Here is a 21,433-nt window from a genome sequence, read left to right as displayed (position 1 = left end):
AAAACATGATAATGATTGGGCCAGTCAACAAGCATTTAAGAAATTACCATGGCCCACATTGCTAACTTCTGGCAATGTAAAGAAAGGCAAAAAGAGCCTTGCCCTCAAGGGTCTCATGTTCTAATGGGACTGAAAATAAAGAAGTTCTACAAGACAGAACCATTTCTTGATCTGGTGCCATAATACAGGGAAGAGTAGCATTAATGATATTAATCTTCTGGATATATGTATTTGCATTATTCAATTTATAAGAATCATGTGTAAAATATTTCACTAGGCACTGAAGAAAGATACAAAGAATACAAGATAGTCTTTGTCTACATAACACTTCTATTTTAGCATATATCACTTATCATAGAAGTTGGGCTTTTCTCCCTTTACATAAGGGAGGCAAAGAAACATCAAATCATAACAAATTAGAGGTCCACAGATGAGATCAAAATGCACAGGGCTTTGGTTTCACATTTAAGATGTCTGGCAGTGAAAACACCCCACAAGAGCTTCTCTCTTTATTTCAGTTCGTCTTCTCTCAGAAATCCCAGGCCTCTTCATGTTTTTCATGTCATTTTATAAGCTCATTGTAACTGAGCTCCTAATTTCAAAGGAATCAGGGGCTTAGTTACGGATAGTTTGTCACTGCAACGAAGCTATTGATAAAAACTGCTTTCAAAGACTGCCCAAGGTTTTTAAAAGGCAATCCAGTCCAGTCCCTGAATGCATGCATTAAAAATAAAACATTTCCTTTAAATTGTTTAATGTTGCCTAGACTCAAAACATTTCTCATTTGACCTCAGTGTGACACATTTTTCAAAAATGCGAATCTGATCTAAAAACCTTACTTGGAGGAGAAAGAAGGAGATGGGGAGAAGCAAACAAGGGGAAAAGGGGAAAAGATGAGAGAAATTTAGAAGTTAAAGGGGTTCTATATGTCTCCCTCAGAAGTAATCTCATCTCCAAAAATTCATCCTTGCTTTTTAAAGTACATTTTAATTACAAATACCTACAGATCTCATGGTTATAAGTTTGACATTAAATTTTTCAAATGGCTCATTCTCAAAAATAATTATTTTCTAAGCAAAGGATGTCTTTACGTTTATCAAGTGCTTTATAGTTATATCATGTAACATCAGCTTCAACAGCCCCTCCCATAGAGGACACAAAAACTATTACTTTATTTTCAAAAAGGGAGAAAGGGCAGCTTAACTGTCTTCTTAAGATTGACTGCTGCCATGATTAGAAAGAGATTATAATAAGAGAAAACTCTTACGAGAATTTCTTTCCTTGAAAGACTGGGAGAGTTAAAGTGTCATCTTTGACAAAGATTCTAAAGAGATATTTCCTGAGAGAACAGAGTTTAACAATTATGGTAGAGAATGTAGCTTAGATAGAATCCTTGAGAGACTGTGAATGACACCCAGAAAGAGCTGAACGGTAGGACTCTATTTCCAGAGTTGAAGAGAAGTTAATAGTTGTACCTGATGGTTAGAGGTGACTTTGGCCTATGATCTTTCTCACTGTAATACTTTGATGAATTGATGAAAGTATATCTTTGTATTATTTGTAACAATATGAATAAATTATACAGCTAGTTAACACTGTTGTTTACTTAAGCCTATAAGACTAAGGAGTTTCAGAAAAAGAAGAGAAAGCTTATAAGAATACATGTTTCTTGATTTTAGAGACTCTGATATTACTAATTAATAGAAGAGATTTTGCATTGTTATTATTTTATGAGAAAATATCAAAACATACCCCTTGACTACCTTAGAATATGAGATGAGAATTAATAAGGCAATAAATCAGGTAACAAGATAAGATATAGTGGTTTGATATGGACATTAACAAGAAAGAGTGCACCTAACACATGAGGTGGTCACCTCCAAAGCCTCTTAGAATTATATACATGACTTCATTTGAGCCTTATAAAAACCTCAGAACTGTATCATCATCCCTATTTTATAAATGAGGAAACCTTGGGATTTTCAGTGACTTGTCCACACACATACAGAGCAGACCCGGGATTTCAATTCAGTCTTCTCTCTCAAAGTCCCACACTCCACTACGTAACATTTGTGCCTGCTCAGAGTTCCTAGCCATTTGTTCCCTTATCAAAGGTCAGCAGATGCCAGTGAGAAGACATGCAAGCATGGCATGGCAAGAATGTAGAAATATGTACGTGTTCCTGCCTTACACACACACACACACACACACACACACACACACACACACACACACACACACAAGACTTTAAAAAGGCTCCCCAATGGGCAGAGCTTTAGTATGCCTTCCTTTGCCTTCTGAAAGTCTACAGGTACTACAGTTACACCACACATGAACAACGGTATATAGAACAAGAGTCTGGATCTACTGAAATGCTGGTTAGCATAGTTAGGAAAGGAGGCATGAAGGAAATAGGACTTGAAATGGACCTTAAAAGAATTTATTTCCAAAATAAAAATACATTTAACTGAAATTATAACAGTGATTTTCATTTTTCAAATGGTTCACACATTCACAACAGTTTATCTTCCTGTAGTGATTTAGGAAAAGATGTCAAGGCTAAACCTCAATTACTTAATGGCTCATCTATAGAGACTGTATTGGAATGCCTTTAATTCTGAAAAAGAAATTAAATTAATATTTCAGGCACGAGTTCTCTTAATGACACAGATATTATTGAGTCGATTTATCATCCCTCTCATTAACTCCAAGAGTGTAGAGTCCTAATAGACATCTTAGACCAAGTTAGCAGCTATAAATTTTCAACAGGTTTGCAACAACCACTATAAAAATCTTTCACAAAGAGAAGTTTTATAACTCAGTGGCAACTATGTCACTGTTACTGAGCAAATAGGCCCTTAACTAATGCTATCAATCAAATTCTTATTTTAGAGTTCTGCTGCTCTTATATCTATCCCAGATAACGTAAGAAGGTTCTATGTGGGGTTATGGGAGGGGTAGTCACAGGACTGGGATTGAAAAGAATAATCCCAACTCTGCCACGGAGCTATTACTAGTCAGTGACTACTTTTAACAAGTCAATAAACCTTGCTACTGTTCCTCAGTCTCTTAACTTTTTCAGTGCAGGGGGAAGAAGGCTAGATTTTAGAGTCAGTGGACATGAGTTAGAATTTGTGGCATATGTAAGCTTGGGCAAGCCACTTAAATTCTCTGGGCTTCAGCTTCTTCATCTGTAAAATATGGAAGGGAGAATTAGATTAGATATCCTCTAAGGCCCAACTCTAGTTCTATGATGCTAGGACTTTGAAACAAGAGTCAACAGCAACTGAAAAGTCACAGAAATGGGGGAGGGGGGGAGAGGAAGTAAATACGGCTCTACAGACGTAAATAGGTGAGAATTCCAAACACCAACTTGAGAGAGGAAGAGGCCAAAGAGCAAGGAAAACACAAGTACGAAGAAGAGCAAAGCTGTGAACTTTATTATTTTAAAACAAGTTGAGACCACTCAAGCAATTTGTGTTGTTGATATTTCTTGCATAAAAGGGATTTCTTTTGTGGTTCTATGGAATAACAGAAAGCACAGTCAGAATACAGCTCTGTGCCTAGAGGAAGATGGATGGGGCATAATCAATGCATAAATGTTCTGATGCTTTAATGCTGTTCTACTGGGAAGAAATCAGAATAGCACAAGACACGGAGGGCATACTTCAAAGGTCTACTCACTGAACTGAAGGACTGGCAGGAAAGGAGCACGTACAACTAGGAAAAAGTTCTTTGGGCAAACAAAATATGTCACCCAGGGAAATATAAAGAAGATGATAAAAGCTGAGGATCTGAGAAATGAAAAGAAGGAAACTAAAACAAAGAACTTCCCAAGGAGATTGATCTATATCCATAAAACAGAAATTGACACATCAGAAGATCAAGGATAGCAACAAATTTTCACAGAAATTATGGGAAGCAGAAAATGTGAGGTAAAATGGATTTCACCTGGAATGTTTTAAAGAAAACTAACAAAGTTAGTTAGAGGGCAAGGGAGATGGCACCTGCCTAAGGAAAGGCATTGGAAAGAAAAGAAAGACATAGTCATACCTCATCTCTGATGAGGATATGGCAGAATTTGGGAGCCAGTCTTCCAAAATTATAAGAAAAGAAAAGTATGGAAAGCTCTAACTAAGCTGGGGAGATGGGGTGTTGAAATGGGAGAGAGGAGAGAAACTGAAAAAGACAAAGGGAAGGACAAAGCAGATAATCCTTTAACTACTTTCTCAGGCAGCAGATTTTCTAAAGTCCATAAATACATAGGAATTAAGATTAGGAAATTAACTAGCTACAAGGGTAAAACATGCTTTGGAAAATGGGAAAGAACTTTAAAAGTAAAAAAGAAAAGAAAGAAAATATTATTTTAGCATGCTTATACGGAAAGAAGTTGTGATAAAGTGAGTGTTGGTAGAAAATCTGAGTGTAATTTGGTGATGGGAAAAATGATACACATGTACATTAGACTGTAAGCTTCATGAAGGCAAGGGGTTTCTTCTTCTTTGTAACCCCTTAGTTCCTAGTACTCTATGAATATTTATCAAATGAATGAATAAATATGGCTTAAGTGTTGCTTGTAATACATATATTCATACATATATATGCACATACATACACACACACGTGTATATGTGTGTGTGTGTATATATATATGTATATATACACATATATATATACATATATATATACATATACGTATATACATATATATATATATATATATACATATATATATACATATATATACATATATATATATATATATGATTTTTAAAAGCACTTTGAAGAGTTACAGCCATCATATAAGGAAGTGATTCTAAAAGCGTGGTCCAGGAACCCTTTCAGGGAGTCCTGAAGGTCAAACCATTTTCACAATAATAACATAAGGCATCACATATTTTCCATTATTTATACTTGTACTTAATTTCTAAATGTAGATTTACCAATAAATCCAAATGACTGGTACTATACTGCTGTGATTTGTACTTCCCAACCTGAATAAAAATTCAGCATGGGCATGGGGCACAAGATGATAGAGCTAAGCTGGAAGGGAGCTCAGAGGCCATCTATTCCAATGCCCTCAAATGTTAAATGAGGAAACTGACAACCAAGTAGGTTAAGAAACTTGCCCAGATTACCTAGATAAGCAGGAAAGTCAAATGTGGCCAAAATGAAATTTCAAATAGAAAAAACAAAAAGGGAACTTTCCTCCAAATTTATGTGATCTCGTTTAAGTCAATTGTGCTTAGTTTCCACTCATTTGGTTCCAAGAGGAGCCCACACTCATTTCCAATACTCTTGCTAATGAACATAATTATTAACAAGAAAGCAATCATTAAGAGAAGGCTGGCAAATGGTTTCCTTTCTGAAATGTGAGAGGCGTCATCTTGAGGATTTAGGATCTAAAACAAGTAGGCTTCATTTTCACTTGGGGACTATACAATTTTGCTGCCCTGATACAAATGAACTTTTGGGAAACCTGAGGAGTCCTCACAGTTTAAATTAACACTGTTGGTGGAATTTAAAAGTACAAACCAAATTAAATATTTACAGTTCTCCTAATGGACCATCTACTTGAACTACTTTTGAAAGGAAGCCTATACTCTCTGTGGGTGAAAATAATGAGTACTCTGGCACATACAGGAAACAGAATATTACTTCTTATAAAAAACCTATTTCCAAACTCCCCTTTTCATTCAACTCATATTGGCACTGAGAGGTCAGACCTCCAAGAACTTATGAAGATTGTATTCAGTGGATTATAAATGAGTTCCTAACAAAGCTCAAAAGAATTCAAAACAAGTGCTACTTGTACCTCCTAAAACCCTGCCCTGGCTTAAATAATTAATTAATAAATTAAAAGAGCCTACAGTATACTTTCAGCTACGCCAGGGAGAACCATGTTAAAAGGTTACAGTGACATCTAGCTCCCCTGAGAGATTCTCCAGGCAAAATTAAAGGAGTAGCTAGAAGAAGCAATCAACCCAAAAGGTAATACCAGTAAGCTCTTCCATCAACACCAGAGGATTAAGGAGACTAGGTGAGGAAAGGTGTCCCTAGGGCTCTCCTGGAAGACTGAAATCACAGTGATCTCTTGATACTCCATAGAAGACAAAGGGAATTCCCAGGTGGTGATTGTCTAAGGAAGAGACAGATGGAGCCAACAATGTCATCTAGGTTGGCCTACCAGAAGACAGAAATTGCACAAGAAAGGGACTGCAGCAAACTGGCAATTCCTGCTCCCTATCCAGGCCAGGACTGTGAGAAAGGGTAAGAAAGAGAACCAGGAACCAAATACCCCACCCAGGCTGCAGCATGGATAAGACCAGGGATTCATCTAAGAGGGTACAAGGGGACAGAGCTTGGAGCTGAGGCAAGAGACACAAGTAAACAGAAGAAAACTCCCAAGTGCATGAAGAAATCGTATAGGTGAAGGGGAGACCCAAAGCTGAAGGCAGAAGAAGAGAGTAACTCCACAAGAAATAAAAGTAGAGCCTGATTAAAGAGAAAAGTTTGGCCACAAAGACTCCCAAGAGTGTATGAAAGAAATGAAGCGATATCTAAAAAAATGAAATTAGAACTCTTCAGAAAAAAATTAGAAGAATGTTAAAACAAAAGATGGAAAAAATGACCCAAAGAAGTAGATTACCTGAAAAACAGAATGGAGCACAAAGAATTTAATGATTTAAGGAGACAAAAAGCTGGGATTTGAATCCAGGGCCTGTGACTCTATGCACAAGTAGGTTAACCTTACTTAAAAAGGGTCTATAAGCCGAAGGGCAGTTTTCATTTGGTTTAAGTTAACCAGGAACAACTGCGGTATTTTAAGAAGGAAGAGTGCTATAAAAATAGAATAAAACTTTAACTTTCTGGAAGCTAGTCATGCAGAAGAGGGCTAGACCTAGAAGTGGCCAGGAAGAAGGGGTTCAAGTTTGGGGCTGGGAGTAGAGAAGGAATCTTGTAGTCAGTGAAGCAGCAGTCCATGGGCAGTCAGTAACAAATGATCGCTGCCAAGGAAACGCAGAGCCAAAGACCACACTCCGGTACTCTGCAGTTAGTTTGGTCCAAACGGAGTGCTACCATTACTGAGAATGTCCATGGAAGAGGAGGCTTTTCAAACAAAAGTTGAGACACATAAAAAAAGCCAACTATAAATTAGATACAAGAAAACAAAAAGAGAAGAGAAAAGAGAAAAGTGAAGGAGATTAAAAATTAAATAGAAGCAGCATCTGTAATAAGAAGCAACGGTGAGGACAGCAAATAACTGATACTCTGACAGCAGGCAAGAGACAGCAACAAAAAGACATAAGACAGAATAGATTGCCAGTCTTCGGGGACAAGGAGTCATCTCTAGTCCATGTGTCAATAGAGGATACCTATGTCTGGGTGGCTTGTACTGTCAAAAGAGGTTACAAATGAAAAAATAATGCCAAGGATGTGCAGTATTCCTCAAGAAGACCACGAGCCATCAACGAACGTCCAAATTAGAGTCAATATATTACATTTAAAAAGCAATAAAAGTGCCTCTTAGATGTACATTTTTTTTTAATGTAAAATTTTTAGAGCTAATATCCACCTGTCTGGAAATCTCAGCTACCCAGAATGGCTGATAACAAAGGCTTGTAGAAAATCAAACTTTTACTGGTCTGATAAAGATGATTTTTTTCCCTGCATAAAGCATGTTGAAGTCGGGGAAGGACTAAAGAAAGAAAGGCAACTAGAAGTGGTCTAGAATGCCTGGGACTTGGTGAGCCACTACATTAATAAGGCCAGCGTTCATAGATCTGATTGTCCCATGGACCAATTCACTTCATTCTTTGTTGTTGTTGTGGGTCAGTCACGTCTGACTCTTCATTTGGGATTTTCTTGGCAAAGATACTGGCATGGTTTGCCATTTCCTTCTCCAGCTCATTTGACAGATGAGGAAACTGAGGCAACCAAGGTTAAGTGATTTGCCCAAGGTCACACAGATAGTATCTGAGGCCAGATTTAAACTCTGGCAGATGAGTCTTCCTGATTTCAGTTCTGGTGCTCTATCTACTGTGCCACATAGCTGCCCCATTCTAGTTTCTCCCAAATGACCAAAAACTGAATCTCAAATAACAGCCAAACATCCCAAAGACATTTCATATAAGAATAGAATGCAACAGTATATAACCATCACCACTACTACTAAAATATTTCCAAGCATGACCATCTCATTGTGAGTCAGTAATGTGATCTGTATATGCACATGTATATGCAGCTATAAACGTATATATGAATCTTACGCACATAAGAGGATATATACACACACTACATAAACATATCTACATAGAGCTATATATAGTAATATAGAGGTAGCAAAAGAGAGAAGTGACAAGTGGTTAACAGCTGGCTCAAAGGTTTGTAGGAAGAAACAGTGGGACCAAGAAGAGAAAGAAAATAGCACTAACAGGCAGGAGAATAATGGTGATATTTGTTAACAATAATGGGATTGTTTGAGGAGGACAGAGTCTGAGAAACAGAGAGAGATTACAGGACAGAACAGGAAATCCTGCCCATCCTAAGGTTCCAGAACCGTGTCAGATTTGTGAAATGAATTTCCAATTCACAATGAAGACTAATTGTCATCGGTTGGAATTTTGGGTGGGTTTTTTTGTTTGTTGGCTTGTTTTTTAAATGAGTTGCCCTGTGATTTCTTTGGAGCAAGGTAACCTGGATGAGGAAGTTCTCTCTATCAATGCAGACTGGCACCGGCTCTGAATAGTGCCATACTGTTGCCTGTCTCACTGAGAGGTTAAGTGACTCGCCTGGGATCACAGAGCCAGAAACGGAACCTGAACCCAGATCTCCCTGACTCCAAAGTCAGCTCTCTATCTACCATGCTACACATCCTTTCAAAGGAGACAAGTTAAGCTAAGTAATGTAGAGGTGGAGGGAATCTTCTCAAATATCAAATATAACAACCCACCAGAGTACATGATTCAGAGTTCTGCTTCCTAAACCCCAAACAATCCTTATGTGGATGTTAGGATTCCAATACTGCAAGGCAATAATGTTCTGAAGCATTCAAAGCCATTGACCCCCTTGGGGACACACCTTGGCTCCAACTCATAGTTTCTTCTGTACCAGATCCACTTTATTTCTGTGCTTTATTATTATTTCCAGGGTTACTTCTTCACTGCTTCAGTACTTAGCTGGCAACAGGATTTCCTTATGTGAAAAAAGCGATGACTTTGGTGTCAAAGGTTCTGGGACTGAAAACTGGCTTCACCAATTAACTATGTGGCCTTGGGTAAGAGCTCTGAGCTTCATCTGTAAAATGAAGACTAGATGAAATCAAAAGCTAAAATCCATGACCACTGTGGGTATTCCCTCATCCAACACAGCTTTTAGTGTTGGTCTCATAACTTGTGGCCAACATGGGGCAGGAGAGGGAAGAATCTTCTGGCGTCCAACCTTCTTGTAATGAGCCAGCCTAGCAAACAAGCAACAAGCATTTGCTAGGTATCTACTACATTTCGGGCTCTGTACTAGCTTCTGGGGTCAAAATACCATGTGTCAAGATACTCCTCACACTCATACTAACACTCCCTCCTCATCTCTGCCTTCTGTCTTCCCTCAAATCCCAGCAAAAATCCCACCTTCTCTAGGAAGCCTTTCCTGATCCTCCTTAATCCTAGTACCTAGTTCAAATTTCTCCTCTGTATAGTTCAGTTATACTCAGATATTTGCATGGAGTCTCCCCCATTAGGCTACGAGCTCCTTGAGAGCAGGGCCTGTCTCTTACCTTGCTTTTTATCCCAGATGCTTAGCATAGTGCTTAATAAATATTTACTAAGAATCACAAGGTCACCTTTGAACCATATACCAGTACCCAGAGAAGAAGTTGTTTCACAACACAGAGGGACCACAAAACACCAGAAAGCCAGGTTGGAGACTGCAGTCATCCAGTGACCTTGGAAAAACACAATCTTCTAAGTTTTCCAAGCTATAAAATGGGTCATTAGTAAAGTTGCTACATAGATTTTATGAGGCAACACTTACAAAAGTGCTTTGATTTATACCCAAAAGAAAGATGCTCAGTAATACATACACACATACATACACGCATACACCTACATACACACACATATTACCTACATCTATATACACATACAGACATATCTCAGAAGCACACATGTTCAGACATGGCCAACGTATTGTGTTTGTTTTGCTTAACCGTATTTTGTTATAAAGAAAGAGTTTGATTTGGAATAGGCAGGTGGGGGGTGAGGTAGATTGGAAAGTGGCGAGGAAAAAGTAGAATAAATAAAACGTTTTTAAACAAAGAAATTGCACTCTTTTTGATATTTAATGTAGCGATGACCTCATAACATGAACAATGAGCAGAAATGAAGACTCAGAGAAGGAAAAGAGTCTCTAAACAAAGTTCTTTCCCTTAAATTGGTGAGTGTCCAAGCCACTGACTAAACCTAGAGAACAGCTTTAAGGCACATGACTTTGCCACTTAATTAAAACAATTTTGTATTTATTCAGGTAATTGGATAGAGAGTCCTGCAGAAGGATCTATCTAAAAGCAGGGTCACTGTGGCGAATGTTAATACAAATTTCACCAGCCAATCAACGATCCCGGTGCTAACCTTTACGTTAATTTATTAAGAGTAAGCAATTAATTTAGCCTCCAAGTACTCCAAATCCTTAGAATAGTCACTAACATTACCAACCAAAGCACTCCAGCTATGAGAAGGATATATAGAGTCCAGACTTTTATCCTTAGACATAAAAACATTTCACATATGTAATAATATCTTATTACATAGTTCCAAAAGCAAATGGTGTGTAGGCTGCACCACACCTAATTCGTAACTGTGAGTATCTTTTTATTTGCAGGACTTTCTTTCCCAGAGTAACCTCAAATAGAGAATATGAATGATAGTACACACTCTGACGGCCAGCACTTCACCTGTGCCATGGTCTTTATCACTCATTAAAACAGTAAAACAATCTGGACATGAGTAACTTTCCATTTCATGCAAGCCATTAAGTTAAAATCACTCACCAGGGTCTTGATCCAGTATCTCAAAACTGCAAGGTGTAGCATGTAAAGAATATAGCACTGAATTAATATAAAAGAATAAGCAAATAGCGGAGGACAAAGAAAAGCCATATTTTGGACAATCTCATATTTCTCACTATGGTGCCGAATTAAAAGAGAAAGAAACAAAATCCCCTATGTAATAATGGTGCTGATGATTCAGTATCAGTAGGGATATTATTTATTTCTTTTAATATTGCTGCATTTATTCTAAGTCTTTGACTCAGTTTGACCTAGATTCCCTCATGACCATTTGCCAGCTAATATCCCGAAGAGTATGGTGTTAGAGAGGTTAACCAATCATCCCTTAATTGCTAGATCAGGTGGCCTTTTCTTTCATTTTTGTTCTTTTAATTTTTTTTTAATTCTGAGCTTATTCCTAGCCTCTCACCCCAAGTTGGGGGAAAGAAGGCAAAACCTTTGTGACAAATACACAGAGTCAAGCAAAACAAACTCCCCTATTGACAGATGGTCTTTTCTGAATCCTCATTCTTCCCAACCTCTCCCTGGAACTTTTAATACTGTTGGCCACCCTCTCCTTCTGCATATTCCATGTCCTCCCTCAGCTTGAAAATGCTGCTTTCTGTCCTTAGCTATCTTCCTGGTGCTTCTCAGCCTCTTTTTGCTAGATCATCACCCATATCCTGCTCCATCAATGCTGTTGTTCCCCAAGGCTCTGTGTTAGACAATCCTCTTCCCCTCCCCCAATTCCCATGGGTTTAATTATCACCTTTATACAGATGACTAAAAAAAAAATCTATATCCAATCCTAACTGCTTTGCTGAACTTCAATCTGTCATTAACTGGCTACCAGACAGTTCCACCTGAATATCCCATGAGCATCTCAAATTAATCATATTCAAAACAGAGTCCATTATATATTCTCTGTGTGTGTGTGTGTGTGTGTGTCTCTCTCTCTCTCACACACACACACACACATACACACACACCCCAAATTTCCTTATTTATGTTGAGATGACCTCTATCCTCCTAGTCACCCAGGGTCATACTCAGATTCACCCTTAATTCTTCCCTCTCCTTCACCCCTTCTATCCAGTTAGCTGCCAAACCTTGTCAGTTCTGCCTCCAAAATATATTTTATGTCCGCCAACAGGGTCACCATCCAAGTTCAGGCACTGGTCACCTCTTTCCTGGACTACTGTAAAAGTCTCATAATTAGATTCCTTACTTTCAGTCTCTCTCTTTTCTAATCTACCATTTGCAGAGTTGCCAGAAAAATCATTCTAAAACTCATGCCTGACCATGATGCTTCCCTCCCCAAGAAGCTTCAGTGGCTCTCAACTGCCCCTAGGATAAGACATACTAGGAGTTTAGGATGAAATACAATTCAGATTGGCATAGAGTTCCACCCTACATTTCCAAAGTTATTTCATATACTCTCTATTCCAGCTTGCCGACATGCTGTGTGTTTTCCCGCATGCCTGAAATCAGCACCCTTCATAGATCATCTCAGGTGCAACCTCTCTGAAAAACCTTTCCTAATCTCCTTTAGTTGTTAGTATTTTCTCCCGCCTCAAATTATATAGTATGTTTCCATGTTGTCTAGCTCACTAGAATGTGAGCTTCCTTGAGGGCAGGGGCTGGTTTGTTTGTTTTTTTTCTTTCTTTGTATCCTCAGTACCCAAGAGTGCCTGGCACTAGTTGCCAAATGGAACTGGTCCATAAAGTAATCAAATCCATGAGCTCATCATGACATCACAACCAACCTGCTGGGCAAATCTACTGAGCACCTCAGATTGGAGAGGGTCTTCAAGATTTTGACATACTAACCAAAATTTCTATCAAAATTAATAGTTTATACAAAGTAGGTTTAAATCATTTAAATATTTTTTTCTTGAGTCCTTACGCCAGGCTGGGTTAAAAGCAGATGTGAGAGATTCCCAGTTTTGGAACTCAGTACTTCCTTTCATAGGGCAGCTAGGTGGCACAGTAAATAAAATGCTGGGCCTGGAGTCTTGCTGGAGTTCAAATCTGGCCTTGGACACTTATTAGCTGTGTGACCCTGGACAATTCACTTAACCTTGCTTGACTCAGTTTCCTCATCTTTAAAAAGAACTGGAGAACTTAATGGCAAGTCACTTTGGCATCTTTGCCAAGAGAACCCCAAGTTGGGGTTTGTCTCATGGCCAGTCTATTGGGAAGGAATGGGACTAAGCTAGTCTAGGGCTTTGAAAGCAGACAGTCAACAAGACTGTACCAAAAGCCTTTTCTAGCATCTCTGTGACCCTGGGCAAGTCGCTTAACCCCAACAGTCTCACCAAAAAAAAAATTATTTGTTACATCACTTCTCAAATACAAATCATTGTCGACAATATGCTGAGGTCCACATCCATCATATGTCTCTCCACTTCTTTCTGCATGGTAATGCAGAAAATTCAGACATTGTTCATTCCCTTCCTTCTCTGCTTATTTCCCAGTATTACCCTTTTGCTACATCACAAAAAATCTGAAATTTTCTTAAAAAAAGCTCTGAGCTCTCCAGACATGAAAATAACCTTCAGATGGTAAAGAAGGGCGGTACCATTCTTTTCTTTCAGATGCAAGGAAATCTTTAATCCTTTAGTAGGTTTTAAAATTTGCATCATTTGAAAAAAAATACTTTTTTTTAAAAATGGCACATCTTAAATTTAATAATTTTTGTAAATTTGTGGGGTTTTTCCCTGCATTGAAATTTTGATGACATAATATTGCATCATATAACCATATAGTATCATATTGCAAACAAGTTATTACATGCACATATTCCTGCAGATGCATGCTAGACTTCCAGAGGGTACAATGGAAAAGCAAGGTACAGTGGGATCAGGACTCTCGAGGGACAAGATTGACACGGCTAGTTATGTGTGAGCAAGGAGTGGTAGCCAAGAAAGGAGCCAACAACTAAGATTCTAAATGGAGTCACAGGTCAGTAGATTGGGATCCCTTCCACAGTAGCAATGGTAATGATTTGATGACCAGTTTTTGAACAAGAAGTAGAAATGAGGCAGGAGGGAAAGCAACAGGGGTATTGGTATACAGCATCAGGAGGGCACATGTCAAGCAGAAAAGCAAGAATTTTTGAGATCTTAGTGTTACTTTATCCATGAGAATTACCGAAATGAACAGTCAACTAACATAAATCTTAAAGTGTCTTAAAATACTAAGCAGTAAATGACCTGGATTTCGCTATGTAATTTTTGGAGTAGAGGGGTCCCCAAAATGGACAGTCTAGGTGTCATTTTCAATTATTTTCTAGTTTCAGAGATTTATTCAAATTAGAAATTTGGTGAATATAAAGCAAAGAGCAATGGAGCAGCCATAGACACAGATTCTATTGAAAAAGGGCAGCCAATAACCCAAAACTTATCTAACATGAAGGTTGCACTTCCATGGTGGCAAACACATGGATGCAGAATGACAATTTAAGCCCATCATTCAACTGTTTAGATTGTAACTTCCTTGAGAGGATAGCTAGTTTTATCAATCTTGGTACCCCATCACCTACTACAGAATAGGTGCTTAATAAATGGTTGTTAAATATGAATTCTGGGACTAAAATTATCAGTAATTATAACAACTGTGACCCTTAATTTTTAAAAGGTGGTAGCTTGTGTCCCAATTAATTCAATAGTACTACAATCAAATATTCTCTCTGCCTGCTTAAGACTTCACACTCATTTTTAATGCTTTCAAATGAAATGGATGTGTCAGACTTTGACAGTTGTGCTAGCCTCACAGAGAGAGCATGACATAACTCCAAGATTCTCATAGAAGATCAGCAGGGCAAAGGTTGGCAACGTTATCATGCAAATGGCAAATTAAATTGGTCTCAAAAGTTATATTCCATTCAACGACAGCAAATGTTTCAGACTTCTGATTCACTCTCCTTGCATCTGAAAGAAAAGAATGGTACCGCCCTTCTTTACCATCTGAAGGTTATTTTCATGTCTGGAGAGCTCAGAGCTTTTTTCAGGAAAATTTCAGATTTTGTGTGATGTAGCAAAAGGGTAATACTGGGAAATAAGCAGAGAAGGAAGGGAATGAACAATGTCTGAATTTTCTGCATTACCATGCAGAAAGAAGTAGAGAGACATATGATGGATGTGGGCCTCAGCATATCGTCGACAATGATTTGTATTTGAGAAGTGATGTAACAAAAATCATCAAGGCCATGAATGGTTGACCAGCAAAGGAAATGAGTCAGCCAAGTAACAATAGGGAGAGATTACAGAGGGCCAAGCCCAAGTCCTGCACAATTATCCATGAAATAGTATAAGAACTAGGGAAAGGCCTCCAATGTATTAGGTTGATCCAATTTCATAGGGTCATAGATTTAGAGGTAAAAGAGGCCTCTGAGGCCATCAAGTCCAATCCCACTGTATATTTGACAAAATAGGCCCAGGTTAAGTGACTTGCTCAGGATCCCATAGCTAGTAAATGTCTGGGGCAGGACTAGATCTCAAGTTTTCTTGAATTCAAGTCTAGTGCTCTATCCATTGTACCATATAACTGCAGATTTATTGGGGGGGAGGGGTGTGTGGTGGGAGACATATGGACAATAAACCATTTTTTAAAATGAGGATACTTGGGCAGGTTGTAATTGATGTTGGAGGGAGGACTACCCACACTGATGGAATCAAGTCTCATTGAAGTACCCTGTGTTACTCTCTTCTAGGAAAATAACACTAATGCAAAATTCAGAAAGCCCTAGAAGCTACTGAATCTGAGCTTCTTTGCCTGACATTTGGGACTTTCCCTGATTCCCAGAAAAGTACCATAAAGCAGATTATGGTTTAAGAGGTAATACCTTCTGGCTGGTTTATAAGAAAAGCATTCTTCTAGGTGAGTTTAGTTGCTATCAAAGGGAATCTCAGGGTAGCTCTCAGTTGAAGAAAGCATCAGGCCAGCGGCCAGTATCTGGGGCTTTAAAAACTGACCCTACTTGGTTAGGATTTAGCTAATTGTTGTTGTTCTTGTTCAGCTGCGTCCAACTCTTCATGACTCCGTTTGGGGTTTTCTCAGCAAAGATTCTGGAGTGGTTTGCCATTTCCTTTTCCAGCTCATTTTACAGATGAGGAAACTGAGACAAGCATGGTTAAGTGACTCACCCAGGGTCACAAAGCTAGTGTCTGAGGCCAGACTTGAACTCAAGAAAATGAGTCCTCGTGACTCCAGGCCTAGTACTCTACCCACTGCAACACCTAGCTGCCCATTTAGGTAATTATGGGCACAAAAGGATCATGAAACCAAAAGAAGGGAATGCCAAGCAGAGAATTACTGAAGGAGGCCAGAAAATTCTGTAAGACTCAAATAGAAATAAGAGAACCTCAGTACAACATGAGGAAGAATTTCGAATTAGAGATTAAAAAAATGTTGCCTTATGAGAGTTCATTCCATAACTGTAAGTTATTTATCTGTAAATAAATGATTAAAATGATTTAAAAAATCATTTATCTATAATAAGAAAGGAAAATCACAACATTTAAAATCCAACACCATGAAGAACCACAAATTCAACACATTTTTGAATAAATTCTCTGTACCAGCCATGCACAAAGTGATGGGAGGAATACGAAGGTGTACCAAAAATCTTCCTTGCCCTCAAGTTTATATACTAGGAAGGGAGTTAAGGATCACGTTTAACTACAATGCAACACAGTATGTGCTAAGTACCATATGAGGGATACAAGCTGAATTCTATGGACACACAGACTGTTTCCCATTAGGACTGATCAGGCAAGACAACACGAAGAATGGGCAGATTTCAAAATAGGCACTTATTAGAAAAGGGTGCTCCAGGCAGAGAAAATTATTTTATCATAGCCATGAAGTTGGAAAAGTAGAAGGAACATTTGGGATGATCAGATGGGCTGATATCTAAGGTTCATGTAAGTGGTAGGAAAAGTCTAGAATGGTAGATTTGAGGCAAATCCTGGGAGAGTTTTGAATACCAGGCAAAGGGAATTTTTCTCTACTTTCTATAAGTGAAAAGTTCACTTATAGAATGGGAGATTGGTGAGCTCAAGAACAGATCACAGGTATGTCATAAGTATGAAGCAGTCCCTCTCCAAGAAGAGAGTCACCTCCTTTGCTCTAGTGCGTGAGGTGGGGAATCCACAGGCAGCACTATCAGAAGGGTCGTCTGCTAACGATCCCGCAAGGAGCGGGATTTGATGAATGCCTTTCCAAGATCTACTGAGGCAGCTATTGGCCAGAGACGAACAACCCTTCTGAGGGTATGTATCCAAGATGTGACTGAGAAATTTAAGAGACTTTCCAAATATGACAGATGCAAAAACTGCTGGTAACTCATGTAAGGAGAAATAATACTGCTGAACATAAATCAGTTTACCGCCAAATAAAGAGGCAAACCACCAAATTCTGCAGACAGCTAAATTCTAGAGGACATCTGCAGCTGTACTGCCTCACTTTTCCATTAATAAAAAAGTATAACAATCTACTTCTCAAATAGGCTAGAATTTATTTTTTTTTAATTATTGTTTCCTCAAATAGAATGTAAGCTCATTGAGGGCAGATACTGTTTCTTTTTTTTTTATTTTCCTATCCCTCTACCTAACACAGTATCTACCCTATAGGAGGTGCTTAATAAATGCTTATTGATTATTAGCAAATTGTTCAATGTAACAAATTCCTTTGTTTTAAAATAACAGCAGTAATTACTAAAATTAATGGGGGGTAGAGTGACCAGGACACTCAATCTATTCCCCATCTCCCTACCTACCCAACTGCTGAAATCACAGAAGAGAAGAGGCAGGTAACAAAGACAATAAAAATGCATTCATAACTTTAGGGCCACAAAACAATTAAAGCAGAGCTGGTCCTACTCTATTCTGGGTCATATCTCCTTTTCTCCTCCAGGGGGAGCTCAAACACCTAAAAAAAAATTTGTACTCTGTTCCACGTAGCCTGATGTCAAACAAAAAGCAGTTTCAGGTTTATTCTGACGTCTGTATGCTGAAGTTTTACTTTCTTCCCCTTCATTCCCAAACACCAACACAGTAATGAATGTAAGACCTGGGTCCATCATGGTTCTAACAGGCAAATTCACTCATATCACTCCCTAATCCCTTCTATCACTTATTTTTCCCTCTCATACAAACATATTGAGGCCAGAATCAAGGACAACATTTTCCCCACCTATTTTTTCCTGGCCCACCCTTTTTGAAATAGCAACCATTTACCCAATAAGGGAACCTCTAAACAAAACACACTTATTTCTGCAAAGGCACTACATGATTAAATTAAAGGAAGTAAACAGTAGCTGGTTGCTAGCTTAATAGGAAGAGAGGAAAGTCAGCACTTCTCTATTCCCTCTTAGCTGCATTTTGCTCTCCTTTCTCATTATCTAAATCAGAAGTTCTTAACCTGAGGCCCATGAACTTTTTAAAAAATATTTTGATAATTATATTTCAACATAATTGGTTTCCTCTATAATCCTATACATTTCATTTTATGCTTTTACAAATATTATGCTGAAAATGGGGTCCATATGCTTCCCCCACACTCCCAAAGGGGTCCAGGAGCCCTGCTTTGGACCTTCTTCTGACCCAAAGAAAGGGTTACAAAGATATTATTAATCCCTCTCCTCCTCCCCACACAAATGTGCGTGCACCTCTGCTGAAGCATATAAACAGTGGTCTGGGGCTGCAGCAGCTATCTCTCTAGACCAAAGGTGCTTTAAACCCAACCTGAAATAGCAAAGGACACTTACAGGCATAAACAAAGCCCTTCTTTCAATTTTTAAATCATCTCATTCTTCCACTTGTTCTCTCAATCAACCAAAGTAGACTTTAGCTCTAGGCATTGGAGAATTGTTACAGAAGTGTTAAGAAAGATTTTGATTAACTCTACCACTTATAATAAAGTCACCCTTCCTCAATAAAGAAGTGATAATCTGAAAGATAATGCATATTGTCAGTGAGTCAGAACTCAAGTGTCCATAATTCCTCAACTCTCCTCTCTTCCTTGGAGGATTAAGAATAGTCACATCTATGGAAAGGGAAAGAAAGCATTCAGGTAAATAATAAATTCATTGATATATTTTCATAAGGAATCAGACTGATCTTCAAAAATAGAGCAAAACTAGCTAGGCTTCCAAATAGCCTTACATGGCAGAAAGAATACAGTAAATTAAACAAAAAAAAAAAAGAATCATCATACCTGGACAGAAACTATGCTGACATTATCAAAATGGAGATGGCCATTAGGCTGTGTTACTGCTGGATTTGCATAACATTTGACTCCATTGATGGCAGGCACTTTGGGGCCTGGGGAATTTGCTTTTTCTTGGGAAGGAAAGAAGTCCTCCTTTCCAAAGTGAGCATGATCATTCTGCAGTGGAAAAAATAGAAAAATACACATTTCAGAGATCAAGATACAGGTTGATCAAAACAAGTAAACAAATGGAAAGGCGTCTACTTTCTATTCACAAGTGGGAGAAATTCATGTATTTGTTTTATATACATATATATGTTAAATATAATCTTTTAAAATATACAAATTTGTCTTAGATTCTTAAAATCTGGAGGTTTTGTGATCAATCATTAAAGAGTTTTGAAACACTTCCTTACAACCCAGGTCACTCCCTTCCCTTGAGTCAAGAGAGTATCTGTTAATCCCTCTCATAGGAGAGGAGAGTTTCACCCTCTTCCCCCCCCCAACACCTTTGAATTCGCCCTCTGCAACTTGGAGAAAGCAAGGAGGCAGGAGGGGCAACAGCTACAGCATGTGCCCCACTGGCAATGGCCTTGGGCCCTGGGGCAGCCTTTGCCTGGAAGCATCACCCAGGTTCAGCCCATCCTGCTCAAGGTAAAGAAGCTGGCCTCCAAACTTGGGTAAGCATATTCTTTTGAAGTTGTAGTTTTAACTATTAATGATGAGATGTTAATTCTCTGTATAAAGTAATTTGGAAATGCATTTAACGAAACTGAAGTCACCTGATTAGTAACAGGTTTGTTTCAAGTTTCAAATTGGTGAATTTTTTGTATCAGTTATGTCAAGCAACTTTTCATAATTTGATTACTGCTAAAATAATTAGGCTATTGTTGGTTATTGTTTCAATGTGTAAATTTGCCAAAAAGCTTATTTGGATTTTGTCTCGCTGAGAATTTGCAAGTACATAGAAATAATCTCTAACGATTTGTTTTCTTATACCAAGACAAATTTAAGTTTGAGATGTAAATCCTGGAAAAGTTTTTCCTAAGCTGTGATTAGTGAAACTTGCTGTTTGAAGTAAAAGCTTATCGGATCATAATAATCCACTGATAATCAATAATCTACCATCTGAGAGAAATGCCACAAACTACTCAGAGAGAACATGATACTGGTGGGAAGTCAGCATCAGGAAAAGCTGAGAGGACAATTTTAGCCTCAGTCTAAGATGGGATCCTCCTGGCTCAGTTTCCCCATTATGCTTCTTTGAAAAGGAATGTTACCCACCTGGCTATTCCTGAGTCTGGCTATGAGATGGATTTGATACTGCATGACTGGAAAACTGAATTATCTGCATACAAACAGAGCTAAAGATGTTTTATCCTGTCACATTTGGGGCCTAAATCTAGTCCCTGGCTTTATCCTTTTATAGCAAATTTCTATAATCAGAGCAAGTGGTCAGTAAAAGATCAATGCAAGTGTGTGAGATCATGCTGTTTTGACCTGAATGTGTAGCCACTCAAAACCCCCAAACAACTGAAATTAAGTCAGAAACATCTTCAGTTTGGGTTTGGGGAGAAAAATTTCAGTGATAATTGAAGTGAAAAGTCAGTCTCTGGCAAATTCATTTGTGTAACTATAGAACCCAGGGGTGGAAAACTTTTACCTGTAATAGTGTTACTTAAACTTTTGAAAAAATAAGGAGATCAGATAATCTTGCAGGTCAAATGTAAATTATTTTAGTGGAACTCTTACACTTTTACTTCTCCCTAAAGATTTGTGTCTTCCAGACTACAGGCCATTCACCTACATTTGGTAGCAAAAAACAGGTACCAGCAAATGCGCCCCCACATTGTTCCCTGGATGTGGCCTGTGCATAATTCCAGTCAACCTCCTCTTTGGAATCCCTTTGAGGCAGGGACAGCTCTACAACCCCTTGCCAGCAGAAGCAGTTTCAGAAGCCAAGACCTTTACTCCTTACCCCAAAAGAATTTGGGTCTCATTTGAGGGGGAATGAGGAGGATGGGATCTGGACCCCAAAAAGGAAAAACACTGGACTTTCCTACATGGCCAAATCTCTGGCTTTTACTGAGGCTATAATCCCAGCAACTGGACTTTCATTATCACCTCTGCTCAATCTCCTAATTTTGTTACCTAGCCCTCCATCATCTATTACCCTCC

General features: G+C 38.5%; 1 protein-coding gene across 3 annotated transcripts in view; it reads right to left on the bottom strand.

Moving 5' to 3' along the window:
* The window catches only part of SLC39A8 (solute carrier family 39 member 8), a 66,746-nt gene that overhangs the window by 8,344 nt on the left and 36,969 nt on the right, over positions 1-21,433 (bottom strand). For all 3 annotated transcript variants that reach the window (XM_020988298.2, XM_078148785.1, XM_020988299.2), the window contains exon 6: positions 19,262-19,432. In XM_020988298.2, the coding sequence (XP_020843957.1) occupies positions 19,262-19,432 (171 nt within the window). The remainder of the gene's footprint in view (positions 1-19,261; positions 19,433-21,433) is intronic.

Source organism: Phascolarctos cinereus, unplaced genomic scaffold (genome assembly GCF_003287225.1).
Source record: "Phascolarctos cinereus isolate Bilbo 61053 unplaced genomic scaffold, phaCin_HiC Scaffold_9;HRSCAF=440, whole genome shotgun sequence".
NCBI lineage: Eukaryota > Metazoa > Chordata > Mammalia > Diprotodontia > Phascolarctidae > Phascolarctos > Phascolarctos cinereus.
The sequence above is the reverse complement of the archived record's forward strand: the minus strand, read 5'-3'. Positions and strand labels throughout refer to the sequence as shown.